The following is a 27,604-nucleotide window of genomic DNA, read 5'->3' as shown; positions in this document are numbered from 1 at the left end:
GGGCGTTTTTATGGCCCTTTGTTTGAAAGCATGGTAATTTGCATATGAAACTTGGATCAAAATTACTAAAGACTCTTAGAACACTCATATGTTGCGTAGGTATAAACATACAATATACACTCTCAATTAGATCATCCGAATACTAATTCATAGATACTAAACATGGTAGGGTTATATATATGTAAGCTGACAAGAGTGAGTGTTTCGATCATAAGCCTGCATAAAACAGTATACAATCTCAAAGACAAAATACACGATGACACTAATATACACAATGACCTGAAGGATCATGTGTGTTCATTCAAAGAAAGGTTTTCCTATTAATTAATTAGCAAAGAAAAGTCCATCCCTTGTGGATTTTCCTTATGGACAAGGCAGTGATTTTCTCCACCTAAATTCCAGGAGGTCGTAAATGTATCTGGTGTCAGGGTTGCCATGGTAACCAGGGGGGCCTGGTGGCAGACATCCTGGCATCCAGTTTATTGGGTGAGGGGACTGTGACGATTTGTTAATCTAATGAATAATTGATTTGTTAAATCAAATTAAAAATGGTGTGTCTGATTGGTCCAGACGCTACACAGTAGAGCAATTTTATTGGCATTACAGTGGTTGGAAGGAAATAAACAGAACCAAAATGTAATCATAGCTTCTGACAGCTTATCTGCTCTATCTAGTATTCTGGGAAAACATCATGTAGACAAGATATCATATACCAGATATTCAACTTACTTTTAATACTGTATGATAAAGGGCTAGATGTTTCCTTCCTTTGGGTTCCTGCTCATGTAGGGGTGGAAGGAAATTAGATTGGCAAGAGGAGCAATAAAGCATGAAACAGTTGATATACAAATGCCGTTATGTGGAACAGAAATCAAAACCATTATTAAGGGACATACAAGCAAAATATGGCAAGAATACTGGGTCATAACTGATACTGGGTGACATTAGTATAACTTACAAAAACAAATAGGCTGGTTTAAATTTTACATTACAGAGAATAGGAAAACACCCCACTGGTCTTTGCAGCATTCTTCCCGAGTCACATTAAAGATTTGTTCAAAATGAACGAATCGTTCAAGAACGACCCAACACGATCATGTGAGAGTCCACGCGCCGAAAGTAGGTTAGACTACAGATAGAAGCACAGACGCAGAGAGAGAGGGAAAGAGAAGAGGGCATCCTTTTATTGCATAGCTGACAGTGCGCGCATTTACGCAGGAAAAAAAAGCCTATGATGGAGCAGAATTTACTCTGAACAACCGGATGAGAAGAGCAAGTAGGCTGTGCAATAACTTACGAGGTTTAGAAGTTATTTTCTTGCAACCGCTCTGTTTTGGAGTTTTCCAAATTTTACCCGAGTTTAGCTTTCGGCGCTGATCAAATGTACTGGAGTTATATTATCGTTCGCAGATAATATAGCATCAAAATGAGAGGTAAGTTTAAAAAAAAATACATTTATATAAACAAAATAAATATTGTCTAATAACTGAAAGAAAACTGTCATTTTGACAGCGGTAATCGTGGTTGGGTTTGCTTTGATGTTGCAGGAACTGCGCAAAGTCTTAACCAAAAATATTGCTCAGATAATCTGCAACTGTTTGGTTGTTTGTAACATGTTATGTTTCGTTCTGCTTTGGTAGCTTTTCGCCACTCAAACATATACAGAAAATAACCAGTATACGGAAATGATCAACTTTGCATAGTTCTGTTTTGTTTCTTCGCTTGCAAGCGTGAAAGGGAAGCGATGAGCGTCATGTAGGAAACGTCTCATGAGTTGCCATGTCCATTTTTTATAAGTCACTTTGGTTTTGTTTTTTTTCATATGTCTCTACCATGACGTCTCTGATAAATATGATTGGTTTATGTTTTGGAGTTTTGTCAGAATATAGTCGAGCATGTATGTAAATACACACTATAGTCAAAAGGTGTTCGCATGAGAGATTTAAGATAGATGGCTAGTTGTATGTATATGTGAAACATTTTAATTATTTTTTAAAGGGATATAATTATTGAAATGACGTACTTTGCAGCAAGTTCAAATTTAGACTTTTTATATATTTTGCTAGAATAAATCAGTTATTCAACTCTTCTGCATTGTATGCTTATTTTGAAAAATATATATATATATCTTGCAATATTTGGCAACACTCCTCTCACTGTAGTTACTTTTAGCCAAACCCATTATGTAAGAATCAAACAACATGTTTAAAAATGCTTAAAATGTAATAATCACTGGGTGCTGTCATTTGAACTTTGTTTACTTCATGGAAAGTTCAAACACTGCATTATGGTCGTGAGTAAAGTGCCTAAAAATGCCTTTGGTCACGTATGTATAAGCCCTTAACCGCCATGTTGAATTTGAGCTCCGCTGAATGTTTGTGTCTTTATCGTGATAAAGCTTATCAGTAAGTTCAGGGGAGACTCTCAGCTTGTCAGTAGGCTGTGTGAGCTGTTGGGGCACAGGGACAGGGGTGTATCTGCTGCGCTCTCCGTGTTGTTGTTTTTCAGTCTCAGCATGGCCGCCGATGTGACAGAGTCTATCTGCTCCATTAACCTACTTCTGTCATTGAGGATTACACAGCATATTACAACACTGAGAGATCAGGAAGAGAATTGGACCGTTTTAAGATCGGTTTAATATTTTCCTCATTGGCATCGTATTTTAACCTTAACCCAGTGCTGAATCTCAGCATAACAGAAAGCGTGATGGCAAAAGGGACCTAAAATGCCGTATGAAGGAATCAGCGCCTCCTTTGGTGCAAAGGCGTAATAGCATGTGCTCAGTCAAGCTTAGTTACCTTTCATTTCAGTTATATTAACTGTTTATATCATCATAATGTTATATTTTTCAGTTATATGCTATATATGCTTGTTGCAGACTTTCGTAAGAGTTTCATCACTGAAATTCATTGAATGTGCTAAACAGAGACTACAGTAACAACAGAACTTACAATGTGTGGTAAAGCACAGCCATTGAAAAAAAATGTAATTAAAGGGATAGTTCACCCAAAAATGAAAATTTGATGTTTATCTGCTTACCCCCAGGGCATCCAAGATGTAGGTGACTTTGTTTCTTCAGTAGAACACAAACAGAGATTTTTAACTCCAGCTGTTGCAGTCTATCAGTCATATAATGCATGGCAATGGTAACAAAATCTATGAGAGTAAGAAAAACATGCACAGACAAATCCAAATTAAACCCTGCAGCTCGTGACGACACATTGATGTCCTAAGACACGAAACGATCGGTTTGTGCAAGAAAACGAACAGTATTTATATCATATTTTAACTCTAATACACCACTATGTCCAACTGCTTTGAGCGCGTGCACAACATCCGATGTGTGAGGTGTGTACGCGCTCTGGTGTAGTTTGCGTTAATGGGTGTGTTGATATGCAGCCGAAGAGCAATCAACCATAACTTCAGGCGAGCAGGCTCAGAAGTTGGGAATACGTGGAAAGTCACCACTCCCGAATGAGTTCGCGCGAGAGAAAGTAATCTTTTAGTCGGTTTGAACAATCCGGATAAGCGCAAGTAAGTACCATTTTGATTAGCCGTCGTACCTACAATGACTGTGCACTGTGTAAACAATGAGTGACGTATACGCTTCCGGCGCTTGCGAAAACTACGCCAGAGCGTGCACACCCCTCACGCACCGGATGCCGTGCGGGCGCCCAAAGCAGTTGGACATAGTGGTGTATTAGAGGTAAAATATGATATAAATACTGTTCGGTTTCTCGCACAAACCAATCGTTTCATGTCTTAGGACATCAGTGTGTCGTCACGAGCCGCAGGGTTTAATTTGGATTTGTCTGTGTATGTTTTTTTTTACTCTCATAGATTTTGTTACCATTGCTATGCATTATACGACTGATAGACTGCAACGGTTAAAGTTAAAAATCATCATATGTGTTCTACTGAAGAAACAAAGTCACCTACATCTTGGATGCCCTTGGGGTAAGCAGAAAAATTATTCTAATTTTCATTTTTGGGTGAACTATCCTTTTAAATGAGCATTGGATATTCAGTATATTTTTTTCTGACTTTGTCCATGATCCTGAGGAAAGGCACTCTTCTGTATGCCGAGAGCTGTAGACTGTAAGTCACCATGGCTTTAAAGACTTAAGCAATGAGCAGTCTATAAATGAATGCTGAGCAGCTTAATGCAGTGGCACTTTGACACCTGCCCATGAACTTTCCATTAATTTAAACCACAACTTAAGCCCAGGCAGTGGTAGAATGTGACCAGCCACTTAAACTTTGAGGGATTAAAATCTTTTTCAAAAACAATTCAAGATCTTAAGTTTTTTTCAGAGTAATTCTTAACAATAAATTTATCATAATTGTTGCACACCCCTAAGGTGTGTTCTTATGGTTTTTTAGTTAATACATTTTGAATAAAAAACCCAGCCTTTTTGTAAGGTGAAGCTTAACTCACTTTATTTTTTAAATTTTTCCTTCATGATACATTGTTAATTATAATAATGACCAAACAATTTTCTTTTTAGTATTTTTAATAGTGCTATCAAACGATTTATCGCATCCAAATAAAAGTTGTTTACATAATATATGTATGTGTGCTGTGTATATTTATTATGTACATATAAATACACACGCATGTATATATTTCAGAAAAATAGGTTGTTTATATATTAAATATATTTATAATATAAATTATATAAATATAAATATAGACATGTAAATACATGTAATTATTTTCAAAATATATACTGTATGTGTGTGTATTTATATACACATAATAAATATACACAGAACACACACATATATTATGCAAACAAAAACTTATTTTGGATGCGATTAATCGCGTTTTTTGACGGCACTAATTTTTATACAACTTTATGCACTTTTTTTCTTATATATTCAATATATAAAACCGAAAAGATGTGAAAAAATGCCTGTATTTATAGAGACTTTTATTATTTCCTAATCCCAGTAGGCATCAAGATAATTAATGCCCACCAAGTGTCACCTTACACTCCCTATCAGCTCATGTTTTTCAACTTGGTGTTACTTATACCAAAGAATTACTCAATCCCTCTGTACATATTTAAAGAGAGTCTTGCGGTGTCATTCCACCATCTCAGTTTACTTAGTATAGGTAGGTCACTTTTAAGTGATGTGGGAGAGGAAAAACCATTACAGCTGACCACAAACTTCTTCGAAATCTCAAGTACAAGTAAGCGGATGCAAATTGAACCCTGTTTGTGTGAGTTAAAAGCAAACCTGCTGGTGAGGACACAGCAGACTCAAAATTTGTCCCTAATCTGAATTTCAGTCACACACAAATCAAATCTCACAAGTTAGGTTAGTTATACACTGTGCAATGCAAATGCAAGGTGCAGGGTAAATAGGACCTTTGGACGTTGCTGAACAAAGTTGTTTGATTATGTGAGATAAAAGGGCAAAGTCTCTGAATATGTGTTGGGTTTTTCCCAGCATCGCTCTATGAAACTGCTGACTGGTGTTTGATGGACTGACACACTGACTAACTGACATAGAGTGGCATAGAGAGAGGAGATAAGAAGAGCTAGATTACTAACCCCAGCTTGCCCGATAAACATAGCACTCTAATAAATCTCCTCTTAATTAGTTTTCGGCTGTCTGACTGCGTTTGCCTCCGGCTTCTACAGCAGTGCTCGAATCAGTTAATCAAACGAGCAGTTTGCTATACTTTTGATTTGACTGAGTGTTTGTGGGAGATTGGCTTGCTATGTTATTAATAACAGCTTTTAAAAGATGTGTTAACTTATTAAACTGATAAAAGGGTTTTTTTGTCTTTTATACATCAGCCTATATCAGAGGTTCTTGTGTTACCAAAACAACAGGCAGACATATTGTTGGCAATTCTGTCAGCCCTTTTGACCTCAAAGTTTTAATTGGTGATACATTTATCAAATTTTTCATTGATGAGTTTTCAGAATTCATTGATACTGTGCCAAAAACCTGTAAAGTTTCTTACCGTTACTGTTTGGTGAGTCATACTTTTTCATGTTGTCATTGCGGTTTGCTTTAATTTGACATTTTGCAATGTGATATTTCCAATATGAAAGGTTTTGCACTGCATTATGAATGTGTGTGTGTGTGTGTGTGTGTGTATATAACTACGTATCTGATGCATAGCATGGTAAAACCAAGGCTTTATAAAATTCAACCTCCAACTACTATGCACCGCAGTCATAACTTAAAAATAGATTTATGTGAGCGCTATGAGACAGCTGGGACTGTGCTCAAATTCTTGACAGGCTGCCACATGTTGAGGGCAAGTGTAAGTTACAAAGACTTTAATGAGTGTACTGTCGATATTCCAAATGTGCAAAAGTCATATATCACTCCCATGCCATTACATAAAATGCACCTCTTGATCATATGTCTCTGATAAAAAAATAAATAAAAAAAAGTTATTCAGCGTCGCTCACAGAGGCCTTGGATTTGTCTGAAACTGAAAGTTTTCCTGATAATATAATGGTCTTTAATTTTTGTTGTTCCACCTTAAACATGCCAGGAAAGAAGAAAAAAGAAAAACTAAAAATTTAATCAGATTACAGCGCTTGCGAGGCTACCGCACAAGCGCCTCCCTCGGCTCAGTAGGAAAGTGTGTCAGTAGAACAGCTCAGCCACATAGCCTGACCGTGCTACGCAGGTGAGTGGCATGAGAGCGGACGAGTCAGAATCAAAGCCACGCTGTCATGAGCCAATGGGAAAGTGGGAGGGGCGGGATGGAGGAATGCTCGTCACTGCGTTGCTAGGGTGATCTCCTTTGAATGAGTGTGTTCATGGAATGTAGCCAGACAGCAGTTATATAACACAGGGAGGGTGGGGGCCGGGGGCTCAGAATGGGGTAGAAGGAAAGACAGCGAGCGAAAAAAAACGAATATGTTCCATTTAGTAATTTCACTGTCATATTGCATTATGGAATAAATTGTTTTTCTTTCTCAATGCTTTGAAAAGTGCTTTAGCAGATTGTGTTTATCAACGTAGCTTCTGGAAACATCAAGCAGATGTGTCTCTTGTTCCCTCTCCCCCACCCCCCCGCTCTCAGACACGATTGCTCAAATGTGATGCACACATCAGCAAGCATTCAGGCCCAAGTGTGAGTCCTCATGTCATTATCTCTGGACAGCCGGTTCCCTGTCACGACACATTAGCCGTTACCTAAGATATTGCGTCATTGCGCAAAACATATTAATGACATTTCCTACATCCAGATCACCTGAGAGGGCAGTGTTCCCTGGTAATAACCTTTATTGGGATCCATCCTGTGCCATTTGAGTAATCTGCAATGGGGGAACTTCTGATCCACAGGCCTCTCAGAAAAAAGCCGCAATTCAATGATAGTCCTTCTACTTGAATAAACAGTTTATTGAAAGTAACAACTTGTTTTATTGGGATATAGAGAACTTGTGCAAATGTAAGTGTATATACTGTTTGGTTCTAAGGAATTCTTTGCGCTCAAAGGTTCTATTCATGAGCCTGCAGCTGTTTATAATTCCCATACAGAGCATCACAATCCGCTTAATTCCAGCGCAACTGTGCCAAGCAGAGAGCGAGCTTTGTTTATAAAGCTGTTTTTGATTCTGTGGTCCAGGGACTTGTGTTATTATGTCATCCTGATTGGGTCAAAGCCTAAAGTCTTTGAATATGAGCTGTAGCTCGTAACCCCTCTCTTTATGCATTAGTTGTGTATTGTTACTGTTGAAGGAATATGACACTAGCCAAGTTTCCACATCCCTGTGAGAGTCAGACCAGACCTTCGGGCTCTGTGCCGGCCTATATTTCTTTTATGTCATTGAACGATTGCTCAAAGATCAATGGGTCAAACAAAGAATGCCGCCGTAGCTCGCATTAGAACTGTAATGTAGATAGCGGATGGCCTTCAATGCTTTGTGCTCTGAGTCAGGACTTTTCTATAGGCTGTGTATGGGATAAGTGTGTCAAACTGTAGCTAATGTTTCAAACACTTCTCCCTCTCTTAGCACAAATCGAAGTAATCCCATGCAAGATTTGCGGGGACAAGTCATCGGGCATCCACTATGGGGTGATCACTTGTGAGGGCTGCAAGGTAAGTGAGCATCCTTTCAATCGATCAATTCATCATTTATGCTCACGGTTTAAAGGGATAGTACTAAAGTACTATTTTATAATAATTTACTCGCCCTCATGTCATTGCAAACCTGTATGTTGTTCTGTTTTTCTGTGTAGTGCAAAAGATACTTTGACAAATGTTTCACTGTTTGTCCATACAGTGAAAGTCAAAGGGAACTTTGACTCAACAACTTTGAACCCCTATTATTGTATGGACAAAAAGCACTGAGACATTTTTAAAACATTTGTTTTCTGCAGAAAAATGACATGATACAGCTTTTTACTAAAGTAAATAACTGTAGAATTGTTTTTCCCTTTAAAAGCCCCACATTTCTTAGACTTTATTTAAAGGGTTCTGTCAAAATGTTTTCCCCAAAATGTTCCCTCTGCTTCAGATAAAAAAACTAGAATAAACAGTATTAAAGTATACAAGACTTGCAAGAAAGTTAGAGTGCCTTGTAGTTACACCCTGATGACGTCTTAAGACTGTTCCCTGAAACAGTAAACAATACAACCCCTTTATCTGATTGGCTTTCTGACAAGTCAGAAATCTCAGTCAGCTTGTATTTGACCACAGGACACACAATGTGTACCAGATCTGATCTAACGTTTCAGACTCTCTGCTGGAAAATGCTATGCTATTTGTATTGAACCACATTACTCAACCATGTTTTTGAACCATCATGGATTGCACATGGGCACTAATAAATGATCATATAATTGCACTGGTGGCCTAGAGATTTTGGTACTATGATGTTTTAGAGTTAATTCAAGATTTAACCTTGATTTACGAACACAGAGGTAATAGAAATGCAGCCTCTTCTTGACCTCTGTTTTCTTTTTTCCCTTTTTTCATTCATCAAGGGCTTCTTCCGCCGAAGTCAGCAGAACAATGCGATATACTCCTGCTCCAGGCAGAGGAACTGCCTTATTGACCGAACCAATCGCAACCGCTGCCAGCACTGCCGCTTGCAGAAGTGTCTGGCGCTAGGCATGAGCCGCGATGGTGAGTCTAATCTTACGCAAGAGCGCATTTCCTACTGGAAATGGAATCTCCTTGAGTCCTATAGCTGTAGTCTCAGTGTGAATATAAGGACTTCAAAGAGACATAGCCAGGCATGAAAGTAGTTTCAGTTTTGATCTGAATAAATAATATGGTATAATGTTGGCCCGCTTGCGTGTTTAGCTTGTTTTTCAGTTCTTAGCAACAATCAAATCTAACGTTCGTCTTTCTTTCCACACCCTCCTTTTCTCTGCAGCGGTGAAGTTTGGACGCATGTCAAAAAAGCAGCGCGACAGCCTCTATGCCGAGGTTCAGAAGCACCAGCAGTCTCAGGAGCGGGCAGGGGGTTTGGGCAGCGGTGTACCCAGTCATGCTGGCGATGAGGTCGGGGGGAACGGCAGCAACCACGGCCGGGCCTACAGTCGGGGCTCCAGCAGCACACTTAGTGACCTGGATGATATAACCATGCTACCAGACGGTCTTCTCTTTGATCTGCCGCTCACTCCGGAGGAAGCTGCTGACTACTGCAGCCTAGAGCTGCTGGGAGGAAGCAGTGGGAGCAGTTCGTCCTCCCAGAGTTCTCCTGAGCCGAACAGACAGGAGTTTAGTGACACGACACACATCAAACACGAGTACCAGACTCTGCACAAGATGGGACTTTACACTCGCTCATTACTTAACCCACCTGAAGGCTGTTCCTTGATGGAAATCGGTTAGTATACTGTGGTAATGGGAGTGTATGCATATTATATTATATTACTGTATATATATATAGATATAATATAATATGCACCAGTATGCACTAACGTTCAAACAATTGGGGTCGATAAAGTGTTTATTTTGTGTGTTTTTTGGAAAGAATTCTCTTATGCTCACCAAGGGTGCATTTATTTAATCAAAAATACAGTACAACAGTAATCCTGTTTATTTTGGTGTATTTAAAAATGTTGTACTATACTATTTTCTCTAAATAAATTAAAAATAAATAAAAAAAATCAGTTGCTTTAAATGCTAAAGATTACATTTAACAGTGTTTATAAAATTATTAGTGTTTTTAAATATTAATCTTAAGTGAGCAATTTAAACATGAGCATGTATTATTAAATATCCAGTATCGACTGGCACCGCTAAATTTAATAAACAAACTAATATCTGCCATGCATCACTATGTGACATGTTTCCATAGTCTATACAATCTTTGTGATGTTGTATGTGGTCATATTTTTTAGAACGGATTACACAGAATGTGGTAAAATCCCACATCGAGACAAGTCAGTACAGCACAGAAGAATTGAAAAGATTTGCTTGGACCCTCTACACACCTGAGGAGATACGTGTCTACCAAAACAAGGTATCTGTAACAAAACTGGCAATGGGATGCATAATACTTTTTAATACCACAGAGTGTAACAGCATGTACAATGTGTATGATGTGATCCAAGCAATTGCCCAACCTTACATTCCATTTTAATGAATCATACAGAATACAATCGTTCCTGTTCTAATTTTTAAGAGGCTAATTAAAAATACATTAAAAAGTACGTCAAATGCACATCATAATTGCAGATAATCAGAATATGGGTGGAAGAGTCTAACGTGCATTTCTTTATCCTAGTCCACAGAGATGATGTGGCAGCAGTGTGCTGTGTTCATCACGAATGCCATCCAGTATGTGGTGGAGTTTGCCAAGCGCATCTCTGGATTCATGGATTTGTGTCAAAATGACCAGATTATCCTTCTCAAAGCAGGTCAGCATCAACTCTGTGCAAGAGAGCAAACAGTTATCTGTTGTCCACATTAGTAAATACCTGCAGTAAATACAATCAAGTGCCCAGTTTATATTTCTGGTTAACCCTTCTAATACAGTGTATTTATTTATGGTATGATAGTTGTATATTTGAGTTCAGAACCTTTGTATTTTTTGCTTCTCAACTGTGTTCTGACAATGGCTCTTTTGTCATTTTCTCTCACCCTTTTCCCCCGCTTGTGTCCTCCCTTTGTGCATTGTGTGGTGTGCCTTATACCGATTTATGTAAATGAAAACAAAAAACACTTCTTTCTTTTTTTCCCCTCTTTCTTTAAAACAACCATCATTGCCATTTGACTGAATGTTGACTATTCATTATTCGTTTGTGAAAATGATGACTGTTTTAATGAATCCTGAATTTGAAAACATTTCGTAATTTGTGCAATTAAATCCCAATTGTTTTTTGTTTTCCTGCGTGCATGTGTGCATCGTGGAGCATTCGTTTGCCTATTTCCTCCCTCTTTCCTGCCTTTCCTTTGTCCATCTTCTATGTGGCGCTGCCCATCCAGGCTGCCTGGACGTGCTGTTGATCCGAATGTGTCGGGCCTACAACCCCATCAACAACACACTGTTGTTCGATGGAAAGTTCACAAGCCCTCAGCTCTTTAAAGCTCTCGGTGAGTCTCTTCCCCAGACCTTTCACATAATTTAGCACCCTGTGGCATTTCAAAGGGCATGTTGGGTACTTGTATGCAATTAACCTGAGCAATGGTACACCAAGTGCTGTAAAATCATATCGTTAAGTCACAGTTACTCTTTATATAGAACTAAACAAACATCTATTTAAATGGAAAACAGGTCAATTAAAATCTTTCCAGGTCAATTGAATGATTGCTAAAGTTGACTGGGTTCCCATCTGTTTACCTTTTCTTGTTTTGTTGGGCACATGACAGTGTTGTGAAATTTTACAGCTCTTGCTCTATTGTATTTCAAATGTTTTCTGTGTTCTTCCTGTATGTAGGTTGTGATGATCTGGTGGGTGCTGTGTTTGAGATGGCTAAAACCCTGAGTCGGCTACAGCTGTCTGAAGAGGAGATGGCTCTTTTTACTACCACTGTGCTTCTGTCTCCAGGTAGTTTTACTATAACATTAGTTTAAAGTAATCTTTAACTAAGTGTTTCCAAAGGACACATAGCCAGACATTAGAGCTTACTCTTCCACTTATTTATTTCACAGACCGTCCTTGGTTAACAGATGCTCAGAAGGTGCAGAAACTTCAGGAGAAGGTTTATGCTGCATTGCAACACTGTCTTCATAAAAGTGGTGCCCCCGAGGAGAAACTGGCAAAGGTACTGGGAAAAAATCTAAAGAATGAATGATAAGTTTACACTCTCACAGCAGTTAAATATGAGAAAATCAGGACTGTCAAAATAAACATATGCGATTAATAAATATATTTATGCCGTTCTTATTTTTATGCAGTTCACACACTTAATCAATTTGACATTTTAACTGTTTTTATGTACTGTGTGAATTCTAAAAACTGAGCAACAATGACAATTAGTGACAGATCTGTGCTACAAGAGTTCACCCATGAGTCCTGTTTGTCAGAGAATAATGGAGATGGCATAATTTTATTATGAATATTTTAATAATAGATGTCAGAAATTATTTACTTTTTAAATCAAACCCAGATGTCATTTGCAGTCTTTTTATGGTGAAATTGAATTTAGATTTAAATTTATTTTTGTGCAAATGAGTGTCATTCACACAAATGAACCAATAGCTGCACATATTATTTAGTATTATAAATAATTGTTACACATTACTCTTCAAATGTTTGAGGTCAGTAAGTTTTTACAAGAAATTAATACTATTATTCTACAAAGATGCATGAAATTGATCAAAAGTGACAGTAAAGTCATTTATAAACATACAGAAGATTTCTGTTTTATTCATGCTGTTCTTTTGAACTTTGTTTAATATCACAGTTAATAAAAACATTTACAATATTACTGTTATAACTGTATTTGAAATCAAATGAATGCAGCTTTTTAAATCATAGTGTATTGTTTTCCCTAAAATTCATTAACTTTTCACTACAAGAACATACATTTGAACATTTAATAATTTGGTCAATCATATCAAACTATTATAAATAATGTTTTTTTTTAGTCAAGTTATGTAAAACTTACTATCTTTTCTTTTTCGGTTGTGTTAATAGATGGTGTCCAAGTTGCCCATGATGAAGTCTATTTGCAACCTCCATATTGATAAGCTGGAGTTTTTCCATCTGCTTCACCCAGAAACGGCCTACAACTTCCCTGCTCTCTTCAGAGAAGTTTTCTGCAGCGAGATCTCCTTCCCAGACTCCACTGAGGGCTAACAGTCATTGAAGTGTCATATTGGTGCTGTTGAGAGACAGAGAGAGGAAGAGACCGTTAAAGAAAGACAGGGAATGGAAATAGGAGGAGGTAGATGGATATGTGTTTGAGAAAAACCAGCAACACACTGACAATCTTGCACGTTACACTTTTGGACTCCATCTATAACCTCCGTCCTGATAGAGTGATTCACTCCTCTATTTGAACAGGACCCAGATTTCTTGTTAAATGTCAGCAGTCATTTAAGGTGCTGGTTACTATTACTCATGCAACCTACATATAATGACTCAAACAGAGCAAATTATGTATATTTAATTAAAAGAGTACTCGATTAAACCTGGAGCTCAGATCTCCCCTAAAAAATTAAGTGCTTAAAGTGGATCCTTCCCATTTTGCGGGTACTCTTAGGAAGAGAACTATGAATGTAACCCACCTGACATGTGGCAAAGCCTCAGGATTAAGGCAATGTATTATGTACTCCTGCCCCATATGTAAAGCAAGCTCTTAAGGCTTGGTTTCTATAGACAAACAGTTTTGAATCCATGCGAAACTGTTCAAAGGGACCAATGCATACACATACACAGGTAAACGCCACGAGCACCTTCACTTTCACAGACTCAACACTAACCACATGTGCTCATGGTGTGTTGTCTTTTGAGCTCTTTATTTTTGCATATAAATTTAAAAGATGCAACTAAACTAACGAAAACCTCATCCTTATTACCCTTTCCCACGCAAATGCCACTTGGATAAAGATATTTGATGATATTTTGATATCCTCACTTGATCGGAAACCACATGTATATAGAATGATAGATGTAATTGAGAATATATTTATAAACAGCCTGTAGATAGCATATGTAGGCAGAGATATAAAGTTGCACCTTAGAGTGGATGCTCTTAAGCCCTTTCAAAGACTTCTCAACCATAGGAGTGGAATTCTGGGCTGGGGTTGGAATTGGCGTGACAAGCTTTAGATTTAGAGGCAGATGGATGGCACTTAAATACTCCACAAAAAAGGACTTTGCAGGAGCAGGACTTTGCTGTCGCTTCACATTAGATGGCGAAAAGACAATGCCTCTATGAGACTTTCTGAAGTGTAGCAAACCACTCATACGACTGCTGGGAGCAACGCCTCAGGAGAACGCAAAGAACACTGAAGGAAGTGGATGGAAGGAACCTTATATCTTTTAGAGACAACAGACAACCTGAGCTTGCTGTCAAGTCATGAGGACACCACAGAAATGCCGTAATTCAGACTTTTCTGATTCTACAGCTGTGAGGATAAGTGGATTCACAGGCCGTACCTCATGCTTTGCATTGTGTCTGATGTGGGGATCAGTGTTGTGTTGCTGTGTGATAATTTTTTCCCCCGTCATCCATTTACCCTTGTGTTCACCTATAGCACAAACGATTGGTTGACAGAACCATCAGCTACCCCCCTGAGTTAGGGAATACTATGGTTAGTTTATATTCTGAAACTTTGTGGTTCAAACCTGAAGGAGAAAAATCTACTATCTGTCCACAGTGTGAAAGCAGCCTTCGTTCTTCAGAGGCAGGAAGTCCAGATTGGTCTCAGGGGAGTTTTAGGAGTGGCCCAGAATCCAGAATACAAACTAAAGCCCAAAGGAGGGCTTTTCAAAACCCTTTAGTGCCCAGCTATGTAAGATTACAGGGTATGAAAGATGTTTCGAATGATTAATTAGTATCAACGTCCAGTTTCCTGACAGTTAATTTTAACAAGCTCGCCTGACGTTTTATTTTTGCACTGCTGGAACAGTGCCTGTCTATATTTTCTTGTAAGATTTTATATGGTTTGGTATAATACACATTTTCTGGTTGTTTAACATAGTATCACAGTGTCTGCCTGTGCAATAGTCAGTCTTTCCATTTTTAGTATTGACAGCCCTCACAAGCCAAGGATCTCCTTGGATTTCATAAGCACTCCAGCTCAGATCGTGTAACACCCCCTTGATAAGTTCCGTCTTTTAGGTTTTATTTTTTTACGCTTGTGTATTAGCTAACTTAAATTGACGTGTGAAGGTGGCGAAAGATTGTAACGAAGTGCAAATACTTTGTAAAAAAACAAAACAAAAAAAAAAACATTTAGAGTTTTTGATGATGTATTTTTGTGGAGTGTAATTCGCCACCCTACAAACTGCCACAAGTGTCCGGCACGTCCTTGAGGGTAGTTCTGGAAGTGTGTGTTTACATCTACACTCAGTCACTCAGGGAGATAGCTGGGTTCTCTGTCCTAAAATGTCTTCTTCAGTTAGCCTAGCAAGACACCTTGCACCAAATAGAAGACCTTAAACCTTGATCACTGTGTACGGTAACTTTTCTTGTGAATGTTAATCGCAGAAGTATCAAAGAATTTTACCCCTGTTTTATATCAGTGCTATTGGAGGACTTTTTCAGTTTGACTTGCTTAAAAAAAAAAAGAATAGGATCAAAACTATAAGGTATATATATATATGTAAGGATGAATTTAATCTTTAAATCTAGTGTTGTGTTTTTTATGTTTATTTTTGTGATATTTTCTTTCATCATTTCTGTCCTTTTCTGTAACATTTTCTCACTCGAGTAGTATCATCCTTTGTCTTGAAGAATTAAAATCCTATTTTTTTAAAGAGCATTTTTAAGCAGAAAATCCCCTACAAGAGTCCTAAATCTTTGCCATGGTCCTTCTGTGGTTGTTTCAGTTGTAACTTTATTTTTAAGCAAATAAATCATATTATAGATTTTAACGAATATAATTTATGGTGTATTATGGATACAGAGAATAAAACAAATGCATTAAAAGATATTATTGTACAATAAGGATTACACACATGGATTCCAGAATGTAATAAAGGTATTTTTACTTTACACTGAGTGTTTTGTGGCTACTGAAAATTTATTTTTAATAACTGACAAGAAATATAGTTCAGTTATTGCTGTTAATCTAATAGATTTAGTTCAAATTACAAAATGCTGTGCCAAGATCATCTTCAGCATAGTATTTGTGGCAATAATAAACTAGCAGTCTATTTGTAGAGCTCAAATAGACATCTGGCTCCATCATCTGGTCAATAGAAGCACTTGCGCTGTGGGTGCAGTGCATTTCCTGAGCGGTAGCGGGCGCTGCTGTCCCGCTTCCAGTCCCTTCTCCGCTCGCGCAAGGAATGTGCTTGCGTTGTGCAGAAAACCGCTAGTTTCTCAAGACTTACAAATGCGGTGGATGCACTGTAAACCCAATTGAAGTCACAATTTAGTAGAAAGCCACCAGAAGAACATTTAATAACAGCTTTATAAAACCTTTCCCAGCAGCCACCTGGAGTATTTTTGTGGAGCGGGTGTCGTTTATCGTTTATCTGAGGACTTGAGTTTTAGATTTCACTCAGCGACCGTTGACTTTTGTCTTACTGTTGTGTCAGTATAAAAACCTACTTTACAAGTCTTTTTTTCGTCGAGAAAAGAGGATTACGCTTTGAAGATGTCCGTGGCGGGCTTAAAGAAGCAGTTTTACAAAGCCAGCCAGGTTTGCGACTTACTTTTTTTCCTGTTGTTTTCTTCCATTGAACCGCAATGCTGTGCCAATTAGCTTAGCCTGCTAACGCTGCGCCTACATCGCTGTTTTACCGTTTTTTTGTAAAGAGCATTTGATCTTCTTTGCATGTTCACTTTGTAAACACTGGGTCGGTACTTCTGCAGCGATGTAGGACGATTTCGGTCAAGACATTTGCAGAGCTTTAACAATGTATTTCAGTCCAATTTAAAATTAAAAGGGAATGTTAGACTATGTATATAGTTATTTATTTCAACTTTCTTTTTTTGCTCAGATAAGATAGTATTAATATGTTTCTTTGCTCCTAACTTTTTTCCACAATAAGCTGTATTTATCATACCATGGTCTATCTGAATACATGATTACATTATACATTAAAACTGCTCAAAGCACAGGTAGTTCCAAGTTAGTTTAATCAGAGTTCTATATTGATGGACTGCTTTCTTTGACACACGCACACACACACGCACATCACACACAGAGATCACTCAACACACTCCCTAAAACATTCAGAAGCACAGAAACTTGTCAACGCTGTGACCCAACTTTTATTAACATAATAGTTTAGATACTGAATCATACTACATTATAAACTGCTTAGTTTAATTTCAAGAATTACTGTTATGTTGGTCCATAGAACGCATACCAGGACATCATTGCTTTCACAAATCACGAGGAAATTGAACCACAAATAGACCCACAACAGGACTCCAGACTCATTCTTCCCACGGGTTGCTCTTTAGCGACTAACTTTCTCAGTTGGTCGCATGAGCACATGAACGCTTTTTTATTTATTTATTTATTTTTATTTATTTTTTTTTGTTGCTACAACATGGGATTAATCAGTGTGGTTAACATTCAGCCTGTTTCTATTTCATCTTTTGCTATGTTATAAGCCACGAGCTTCGAATGCTTTCACGGTCAAATTCGCGATCTTGTCACATTTTACAAGAAAAACTAATTGTTAGTTTTTTAGGGCTGGGTTTTGGCACAAATTTCACGATTCGATTCTCATTCACAAGCTTGCGATTCGATTCGATTCAATATCGATTATTTTGGATATATATCAGGTGGAACAAGTTTTTTTCCTCCATGTATTTTGCCAATTTTTTTCACCATTGCATAAATTAAATAGCCAAAATGTGCTTTTTACTGTTTTGTCTTGCTTTTCAAAGAAAAAATCAATTACAAAACAATCATTTAAAAATATTAAACACTGAACATTTTTTTACATTCTAGCAGACATTATACCAACAAAGCACAATTTAACTTAAATTTATAAGTTAGTAAAATAATATTTTTTTGGCCATCTGACCCCCTTCTTGAATCAGGCATGTATTTTTCTTCGCACTTTGGACTTTGAACCCTGGTTAACAAGCAGATCCGCCACGAGCTCGTAAAATTACAATACTTCTTGCTTTTTCTTTTATCTTGGCGGAAACGCGCGTGCAGGAAGACCTCATCGCTTCTTTTGGATGATAGAAGATTTATAAATGAGTCTCATTACGAATACGTCGCATGTATCGCGTTGTCACGTGCCTTGTAAAAAATCATAAAAATGTGACTGCACGAATAACACTGTTTGAGCGCAGATTTTCCTCGCGCTTTGAACCCTGGTTAACAAGCAGATCCGCCACGAGCTCGTGCAGCGCTGTCAGAAGAATACATGCAATTCGTGCGTGTATTAGAAAACATAACGTGCTGCAGTTTATTTACTAATTGTTTAATTTCGCGATTTCAGTCATCATACAATAACCAGCAACAATCACCCCTTCCTCTTCTCATCGAAGACATGTGAAGCAGCACTAAACAGTCTCTCGCTGTCGGTGCTTGTTAGGGATTCACCGATACCACTTTTTCCAGTACTCGCCCGATACAGATACTTTTGTTTTGAACATTTGGGCGTCGTTATGCAAATCTTCCCACACAGTGACATAGACATGTGGGGGCGTGTTCGAACGAGCCGTTTTAGGTAGGTGTGGCTGACTCTTAACTTTTATAAAGAATATCTCTTTGGATTTGAGACTTTAGTCTTTGCAACTTTACAGATCTTCTTTATGCACCAAGAGCTTGTAACACTCCAAAGAGAAAGGAAAAATTGAAATCACATCATATGACCCCTTTAATTAAAAAGCACAGCAACAATAAAACTAAGATACAATGACAAACTAGCTTACAAAACGTTTATTAACAAAAACGAATAAGTTGAGGCATGGCCAACACAACATGCTGTATTATATACAGACTAATTACATAACGTTTAGCAAACACTAAGGAATCAAAAAAAATGTATAAATAAAAAAGAGCCTCCATAGCATAACATGAGGTAAACAGCAAAGATAACAAGATTTTCAAAATGAAAAGAAAAGTAAAACTAAACTTGCTGTCGGTGACAGTGCTTGCATGTTTTTCCCCCCACAAGAGTACCAACATGTGTATCTTCTCTGGTTTAACAAGTGGTCTATTACTTTACTTTAGCATGAAAACCATACGTCGTTTCCTCAATATTCGCGTCCTTTTTGCTGCGCGCACCTTCGCGCTCCTGCTGACGTGGCGAGTATAAACCAGGCTCTACACTCTAAGCCAGGGTTTCTCAATTAGTTTTCACCGAGCGCCGAATTCTGCCAACAATACCAAGCCAAGGGCCACTGACCTATATATATATATATAATGTGTGTGTGTGTGTGTGTATGTATATGTATAATGTTATTTGGTTAACTTCATTTATCAAATATATAGTCAAACCAAAATTTATTCAGACACCTTCAACATTTCTCACATTATCACAGTTTATTCGCTATAGTTTATTAAATGATAATAAAATATGACAAGAACTCAGAGTTAAACTGTGTCAGAACAAATTCAGCTTGATAATGTCATATAACTTTGATAGAAAGGTATGTAATGGATTACAATAAACCAAAAATGATTCATACAGCTGTCAGTATTTATGCAACTAACAACAAACAAAGTAGTTTCGCTTTCACAACGAAGCACACAGTGCCTTCACGACATGGCTGCAGCGTCAACAATACTACAGCGAGTATAAAAGTTATGCCTTCTTTCTTTGTGTGAACATTTGGGCGTCGTTATGCAAATCTTCCCACACAGTGACATAGACATGTGGGGGCGTGTTCGAACGAGCCGTTTTAGGTAGGTGTGGCTGACTCTTAACTTTTATAAAGAATATCTCTTTGGATTTGAGACTTTAGTCTTTGCAACTTTACAGATCTTCTTTATGCACCAAGAGCTTGTAACACTCCAAAGAGAAAGGAAAAATTGAAATCACATCATATGACCCCTTTAATTAAAAAGCACAGCAACAATAAAACTAAGATACAATGACAAACTAGCTTACAAAACGTTTATTAACAAAAACGAATAAGTTGAGGCATGGCCAACACAACATGCTGTATTATATACAGACTAATTACATAACGTTTAGCAAACACTAAGGAATCAAAAAAAATGTATAAATAAAAAAGAGCCTCCATAGCATAACATGAGGTAAACAGCAAAGATAACAAGATTTTCAAAATGAAAAGAAAAGTAAAACTAAACTTGCTGTCGGTGACAGTGCTTGCATGTTTTTCCCCCCACAAGAGTACCAACATGTGTATCTTCTCTGGTTTAACAAGTGGTCTATTACTTTACTTTAGCATGAAAACCATACGTCGTTTCCTCAATATTCGCGTCCTTTTTGCTGCGCGCACCTTCGCGCTCCTGCTGACGTGGCGAGTATAAACCAGGCTCTACACTCTAAGCCAGGGTTTCTCAATTAGTTTTCACCGAGCGCCGAATTCTGCCAACAATACCAAGCCAAGGGCCACTGACCTATATATATATATATAATTGTTATTATTATTACAATTATTATATTATTGTTGCTTTTGTTAAAATAATCACAAGATGAATATTCAGATTTTTTCCCCAGTATTCAAACAATTATGAAAATTTTAGCTTTTAGATACAGAACAGGGTTTCCGTGTGTCTTTAAGTCTTAAAGTCTTAAATTTAGTTGTATCAAATTGAAGGCCTTAAAAAGTCTTAAATTGTACAAGATAGAAATGTCTTAATTACGATTTCAAGAGGTCTTAAATTTGGGGACGGAAAGACCAGAATTGCGATATGGCTGAATGTGACGATTAAACTTCAAAAGGCTATGATTGAATTAAATAAACATGAGCGCTGCACGTTCAAAGTCCGGTGCTGCCTGCTTTGTCTACAGCAGTTACCGGGGAAACGGTTATATTTCTACCTAACGCTCCACCTGCTGTCAGAATGAATGAGCATTTTCAATAAAACTGATGTTTTGTTAAAAGTTCAGTAAATGCAAAAATCGACCCATGTTTCTGCCCTGCAAAAACGCAGAGCTTTAAATGTGAACTGGTGGATTGATAAGAAGACAATGCATTATAAAAATCTAAACAAAATAGGGGTATGTGATATGCATGGTCTGTGATAATATCGTAATTGTTGTTTTAATGATGTGCAATTTGATACTATGAGTATATCGCGAAAAGCAAACAAAACACCTACAGTGTGCGCGCATACATTAGATGATGAAGTCTAGCAGGTTAGACTAGTGCGCGTGCACATTTATAGTGCGTTCTTTCACTGCATGAATCAGTCTATTAAAATGCATTTAGAAATATCACATAATTCAAGATATGGGGCAGAACATTTATATATTTATATAATTTCATATTAGGGCTGTCAACATTTTTTAAATTTCGAATATTCGTCGAAAAAAACAAATTCGAATACAAAAACGGGCCATTCCAATTGTAAGGTCTGTGTCAGCCGTCAGGCAGCCTTATCAGTGGCGCACAAGATGCAATGACGATGTATGTGTCATTGATTGCATTTGAATGCTTTTGTTAGCCTATCCAGTTGAACCCTCTAGATACAGCGCTGCTACTTTGTTCATTCAATATATTGCGGAAAACGAGAGCATCAGTGTGGAGAAGATGTTGTTTATGTCAAAACTGAATCCAAGCCGTTCACACAGAACGCATATTTCTGTGATAGATAGGGACATCTATCAGCGTTGCACTCGCGTCTCGCACAAGAGCGGCATGTTTAGAAACCCATGTCAAATTAATGCAAGTTCAACTTTTAAAAAACATGTCTAAAGACGTTATGGTGGTTTTTCCCCATCCCACTGTATCTCGTGTTTTTAAATGAAGAAAGTAGCCTACTCTTTGTGATTGGTTTTCAGAATATTCTGAAATATTGTTTTCAGTTGGAATATTTCAGAATCGATTCTGAGCTTGGGTTTTTTCCCCGAAAATGGCACGTGTGCACGATAGAGACGAGGCGGGCTTCATTGCACAGAATATGCGCTGTGAGACACGTGCACATATTGCTTGACAGTGTGTGCTTCCACCCGCCGTGTTTTACTTTAGATATGCATTCATTTATGCCATTCGGAATGCAGTACTATTAGATGCACGAAACTAGCGCACTGACAGACTTTCGCGTGCGCTTTGTGTTTGTTGTCCTGAAGCTCGATCGCGGCTGCGGTTAAATGCTTGCATCTCCGAATACTTTTATATGAAATTGATGTAAATACAGTCAGTTATGTTTTAAGAGCAGGACAGAACATCTGACATATCGAAATAGATTTGTGCATTAGTGTAAATGCAGCCTGTTAAAGCTGCAACTGTCTATGATCTCGTCAATAATAATCAAATGGCAATAATGCTGAGGAAAAAAGAAAACCCCATAACTAGCCTATTGTCTGTAAACTTTTGGATACTTAAAGAACAATTATTTTAGATAAGTAATTGTTTTAAGTAGTCTGCTTATATAATAAAACAATAAAGTAAATTTTGCACAAATTAAATTTGATATAAAATTTATATGAAAATGTAGCCATGTGCAGTAATATTGAAAACTGAGAATGTGACGCATGGTGATATTGAGTTAATAATGATAATCGTAATTGAATTGAATCATGAAACCAGTGAAGATTCACACCCCTATTTTTAAGATGGCAGTACTGACATGCAGAGATTCCAACTATTAACAAAAAGCATAGAAACTGCGATTTTGATTTAAATGTAAGTTGTAAAGATGTATTTGCATAGCAGAAGAATTAATTAGGAAAAAATGTAGATCAAGAATTGTTTTGGAATCGGATCGTGACTCTCGGAATGGGATCGGATCGTGAAGTGCCTAAAGATTCCCACCCCTATTATTTTATTACGCTTTGAAGAAACGTGCATAATATTTTGCTCGATGCACCCTCTTGTGGCCTCAGGAGAGAAGCCAAAAGATTTTTTCCCCCTAACAGAAATTATGCCTTTAAATTCTAATATAATTCGAATTTTGATCATATTTAAGTAGAAAATTCGAATTTAGTTTTTCATTCATTTTGACAACCCTATTTCATATAGTTAATATCACATGAAAAGTGCCATATTTTTTTCTCCGAAAGTCAGCATGATTACAAATGTGATATTGATTTTATACAACAGTTCAATAATCAAGAATTTAATATTAAGAGACTTACGTTTTAGACACCATATTTCCTGTTTTTGCTCTATTTCGCTAACAGAAATAATTCCAAACACATGTTTTGTGTCTCTGGGCAACATGACGGTGTTTTGTTCCTGAATGAATCACCCGTTTAAATGATTCGGTTCAGTCGCAATGACTCCCTTAATAGTGACTTGCTGCCACCTACTGACAGTTTTAATTTCACATTTAAGGTACCTTTTCATTTTTAAAATAATTTCAAACATAGGTTTTCAATGTTTTATGTTTAAAATATCAAAATATTATTTATGCATTTGTAACTGCAGGTTAAAGTATTTAATGTCCCTCAGAGCTGGATTAAACAGTGTGTAAATGCATCTAAATTACACTTCTAATGCAGCTTCTGTGTTTCCTCTGCATTGCAAAGATCAATTTTGTTGATACTGATTTCATTTGCTTGGTAACAACCCAAATGCAAGAATTTGACTCAAAAGATGGTGCACACTTTTAGAAAAAATGGCTTAAAGGTAAAAATGCCCATAAAACTTGTTGGAAATTATTAATTTCTATCACTGCTGTGAACTGACCACACAGAATATGAAGAATATAAAAAAAATCAGGAGTCAGCTGTCAGCACAATTAGAAATAAGATATCAGCACAAGAACACATTCAGCAAAACATTATCTAATTATCGTTATCGATAAAATCCCTGTAAATTATCGAGATATCATTTTTGTCAATATTGCACACCCCTAATTTGTTATTTAATTGATATAATCATTTATTGTTAATTGTTTAAATTAACATAGTAATTAATACTTTTGACTCATCCATTTTTCATCCATAATTTAAAGGCTGAAATATAAAGTTTATCATTTTATAAAACTTTTTGTTTTTGTGAAAACTTGTATCTGAACTGTAAATTATGCTTTTTTACAGTAATTTTACAGTTTAATATGGTACTATAAACATTGCCCTACCCCGCTCATAGGGTATTAATTTTATTTGTGCAGGTCTTAAAAAGGTCTTAAATTTGAGCTTAAAAATGCTGCAGAAACCCTGCAGAAGAACTTTGCCTGTTGAATATTAAAAACAAATGAACAAACAAAAAGTCTGCATCTCCATGTCTGCCATGCAAATCAACTGTTCCTGCTCATTCCCAGACTGGATCTCTTCTGTCCACTTTCCCTAATTGCAGATTCAATTATTAGATTTGTCAGTATGAATATTTTTATGCTTAGATTTTTGGGGGGGGGATCAAACTTTTTAACACAGTGTGTCCCAACCAGACACGACGTGATAAAAAGTATCTTTTCCATGTAGTTTTTATCCTAACCACCCGCAACAGCGACATGTGATAATAAGCGACATGGGATTCTATTTTAGGAACGGTTTTTATTTTCTGCGACGTCGCGACAGGAACAACATACAAAATATGACAGTGATAATCTCAGGTAATGATTATGTTTTTTATGTGCTTTATTCAATGTTAAAAGTGTCTAATGTGAGTTTGAATATTACTTTGCATTATGTTTATAGCCATAGTGAAAACAACAATAGATATTTTACCTCAGATCTTGAAAATAAATAAAAAAAGCAAACTTGTATGTTAAAACTGTGAACCAACCCGTAACAAAGATATCAGTCACTCACTCTCTCACTCAAAACTGTTCAGCCCATTCACATCATCTATTTTCCGTGTCCACTTTTCTTTTCTACACACTCGCCATGTTTTTGCTGTCACATCGTATCTACACTGGACGCGACAAAGCATTGCAAATGGTTTGAACGTTGTGTCAGTACGTTATAAATGGAACGAGTCAGCAGTTTACTGTCGGGGATTTGTCGTGTCGCACCGCATCCAAGACAGCATCACTGATTATAACGAATTAGCCTATATTGTATTTTATTGCGTCGTGCCGCGCCACTCGCATCCGGTGTAGACATGATGTAAGTTAATGTAGCATTCTAATGCTGAGTTTGAATTTTCATGCCACATAATTTGAAATTAGCGCAGGCCAAACTTTCTTCTCTCACGGGCCGGATGTGACCCGCGGGCCGCCTATTGAGGAACCCTTCTCTAAGCACAGCGCGGTTTAAACGAATAGCACGGTTTCATTATGCTTTCAGCTTCATTTGCCATTTGATTTTTCACATATGCAACAGAAATGGCAGCGCTTATGAGTTGAACAACGCGGTGGTCGCACCAGTGTGTGCACAATTTTGTCGCACAAGCGGAAAAAATGCTCGTAAAATGAGATCACTTGGTTTGTTCACATATACAAGCTGAACCGCTCTGAGAGCATTTGGAGGTGTGAAGATTTTGGGCTTGTCTATCCGCTGTAGACAGTAGTGTGTTATCAATATTTTTAATAGCAATTTTCTATTGACAAAAAAACTTGTATTTAATGACTAGCTTAAAATATATTACTTGGGTAATGGTGTCGTTGTTTTGAAAGTGGATACACTCATTAAGTCTGGAAATTGGAAAGTGGATTGGCTCCTGTAAACTGAAGTTTATCGACTGCAGTCAGTGGGGTTGTGCCAGCCTAAAAGGTAATAATTTCTGCACCACTGCAGTACAGTGAACTGTTTTCGTAAATAGTCCCACTGTCCTCCACTGGTCAGACAAACAGTTGCCATTGATTGCTCCAGTGTTGCTGTGTTAGGTGTTTGGGATGCTTTAACAAACAGCAATGTTTTAACTGTGCCACATCGTTTACACTCCTAGAAGTCATCCTACAAATACTTTGTAGTTGCCTTGGCATAAGGTGGTATAGTAGAAAGTATTTTAACTGAAAAAACAGATCCATCACCTTTAGGCAGGTGCAATACATTTGCTTGACATTTTTGTTGTGTGGGGATTGCGTAAGTGGTATTGTTCTGAAATTCTTTACTGCATTTGTGTCTGTGGCAGTTGACTCACAGTCATGCATTCTTCTCTTCATTAGATTCACAAGCACTGCATTATGTATGGAGTCTGGTCTTGGTTTCACTCTTCTCCTGCTGGATCTGCTTTGGCTACATGACTGGCTGTTTGTTTGTATGCATATTTGTGTCAAAGTTAGCAGTACTTTACATACTTTATCAAATGTGTGTGTCAGAGCCAAGCCTCTATTATCTCTTTAGCTGCTGATAAGACCTCTTTCACTCATAAATATACATTATCATGTTGCCTGCTGTCTGAGCTCTGCAGTTCCATTGCGGGGGTGTCTGATTGAGATTATGACTCTTGGAGAGATCAAATGGTCTTTTGGTGCCTCTGGATTTATTTGAACATATATTTTCTGGAATATGCATCAGATGACGCTTGTTTTTTAATTTTTTTTAATGTTAAAGGGATAGTTCACCCAAAAATAAATTACCCACGATTTACCCTCATGCCATCCTTGGTGTTTATGACTTCTTTCAGGCTAGGGATGCACCGGTATCGGGTCCGATACTGGCCTCCTATACTCGTACTCATACTCGTTAAAATGCCCCGATACCACACAGCATGTGATAAGCACCATATTCAAACAAAGAAACAATGACAACAGACAGCAGAAAGGAGTTATGGATGTCTACTACGAAGTATATGTATGCAATGAATATAATGTTAAACATTCAGTATTAACGCTTGTATAGCTAATGTGCGCGAGCTGATAAACAAAGCACGCTGAGTGGATTGAGTGCACGGCGGCGCAGATGCGCGAGCTTGTCGAGTGAATATATCTTTCTCACAGACATCACTGGAAAGTTTGTAGTTTGGTCGGATATATAAAAAACAAGTAAGTAAAACAATGCACAAGTTACTTAACGGTAGGGAGAGAGAGAGAGAGAGCGCGCGCAGTTCTGTTGTGTGATCTTTGATGTTCACTCACTTAGCACACGCATCATTTGAATTAAAACGAAATCGTAAAAATAAAACCATTTATAGGGGCATTCACTATAAGCATCATTTATTTTCACCCTTAGGCATACACAACTTTCTAGCGAAAGTGAAACTAGCAGCCTGTGTGAAATGCGCTAGGCTGTAGTACTGTCCTCTCATTCTGCACCAGTACAAATACTTGCACGCGTTGCGCGTGTTTTGCTTGCTTGAGTGTTTCTGCATTATATGAGTGGCTTTGGAATATAAATGGTGGTTACTGAAACCACGCCTTCTTTCTTTGTGTGCACATTTGGGCGGCATTATGCTAATATTTCCACATAGTGAGGTAGATATGTGGGGGCATGTTAGAACGAGCCGTTTTAGAGGGGCGTGGCAGAGTCTTAACTTTGATAAAGAATATCTCTTTGGGTTTGAGACTTTAGTCTTTGCAACTTCAGGGATCTTATCTATGCACAATCAGCT

General features: G+C 37.5%; 2 protein-coding genes across 5 annotated transcripts in view; both read left to right on the top strand.

Annotated features, from left to right (window-relative positions):
- Positions 1-1,087: 1,087 nt before the first annotated feature.
- Positions 1,088-15,678, top strand: LOC107585851 (nuclear receptor ROR-beta-like). Of its 2 annotated transcripts, XM_016273012.1 has the most exons (10): positions 1,088-1,433; positions 7,995-8,080; positions 8,968-9,109; positions 9,363-9,818; positions 10,336-10,457; positions 10,722-10,854; positions 11,423-11,530; positions 11,875-11,985; positions 12,090-12,202; positions 13,078-15,678. In XM_016273012.1, exons 1-10 carry the CDS (start codon positions 1,427-1,429, stop codon positions 13,237-13,239), a joined length of 1,440 nt encoding a protein of 479 aa, XP_016128498.1. In that variant the 5' UTR covers positions 1,088-1,426; the 3' UTR covers positions 13,240-15,678. The 2 variants fall into 2 exon arrangements, with proteins under 2 accessions (XP_016128498.1, XP_016128497.1); XM_016273011.1 differs by lacking the exon at positions 1,088-1,433 and having other exon boundaries at positions 7,695-8,080.
- Positions 15,679-16,387: 709 nt separating this feature from the next.
- Positions 16,388-27,604, top strand: part of LOC107585850 (endophilin-A2-like) — a 30,731-nt gene continuing 19,514 nt past the window's right edge. For all 3 annotated transcript variants that reach the window (XM_016273010.1, XM_016273009.1, XM_016273008.1), the window contains exon 1: positions 16,388-16,757. In XM_016273010.1, the coding sequence (XP_016128496.1) occupies positions 16,713-16,757 (45 nt within the window). In that variant the 5' untranslated portion in view covers positions 16,388-16,712. The remainder of the gene's footprint in view (positions 16,758-27,604) is intronic.

The sequence above is a fragment of the Sinocyclocheilus grahami genome, unplaced genomic scaffold (genome assembly GCF_001515645.1).
Source record: "Sinocyclocheilus grahami isolate Dianchi unplaced genomic scaffold, SAMN03320097.WGS_v1.1 scaffold75.1, whole genome shotgun sequence".
Classification (NCBI taxonomy): Eukaryota; Metazoa; Chordata; class Actinopteri; order Cypriniformes; family Cyprinidae; genus Sinocyclocheilus; species Sinocyclocheilus grahami.
The sequence above is the reverse complement of the archived record's forward strand: the minus strand, read 5'-3'. Positions and strand labels throughout refer to the sequence as shown.

Excerpts from the sequence above, each read along its gene's own strand:
- LOC107585851 (XM_016273011.1), top strand. The coding sequence starts at position 7,967 with ATGTTTCAAACACTTCTCCCTCTCTTAGCACAAATCGAAGTAATCCCA. Across the intron at positions 9,110-9,362 it reads GCTAGGCATGAGCCGCGATG|CGGTGAAGTTTGGACGCATG; the intron begins GTGAGTCTAATC and ends TTTTCTCTGCAG. Across the intron at positions 9,819-10,335 it reads CTGTTCCTTGATGGAAATCG|AACGGATTACACAGAATGTG; the intron begins GTTAGTATACTG and ends CATATTTTTTAG.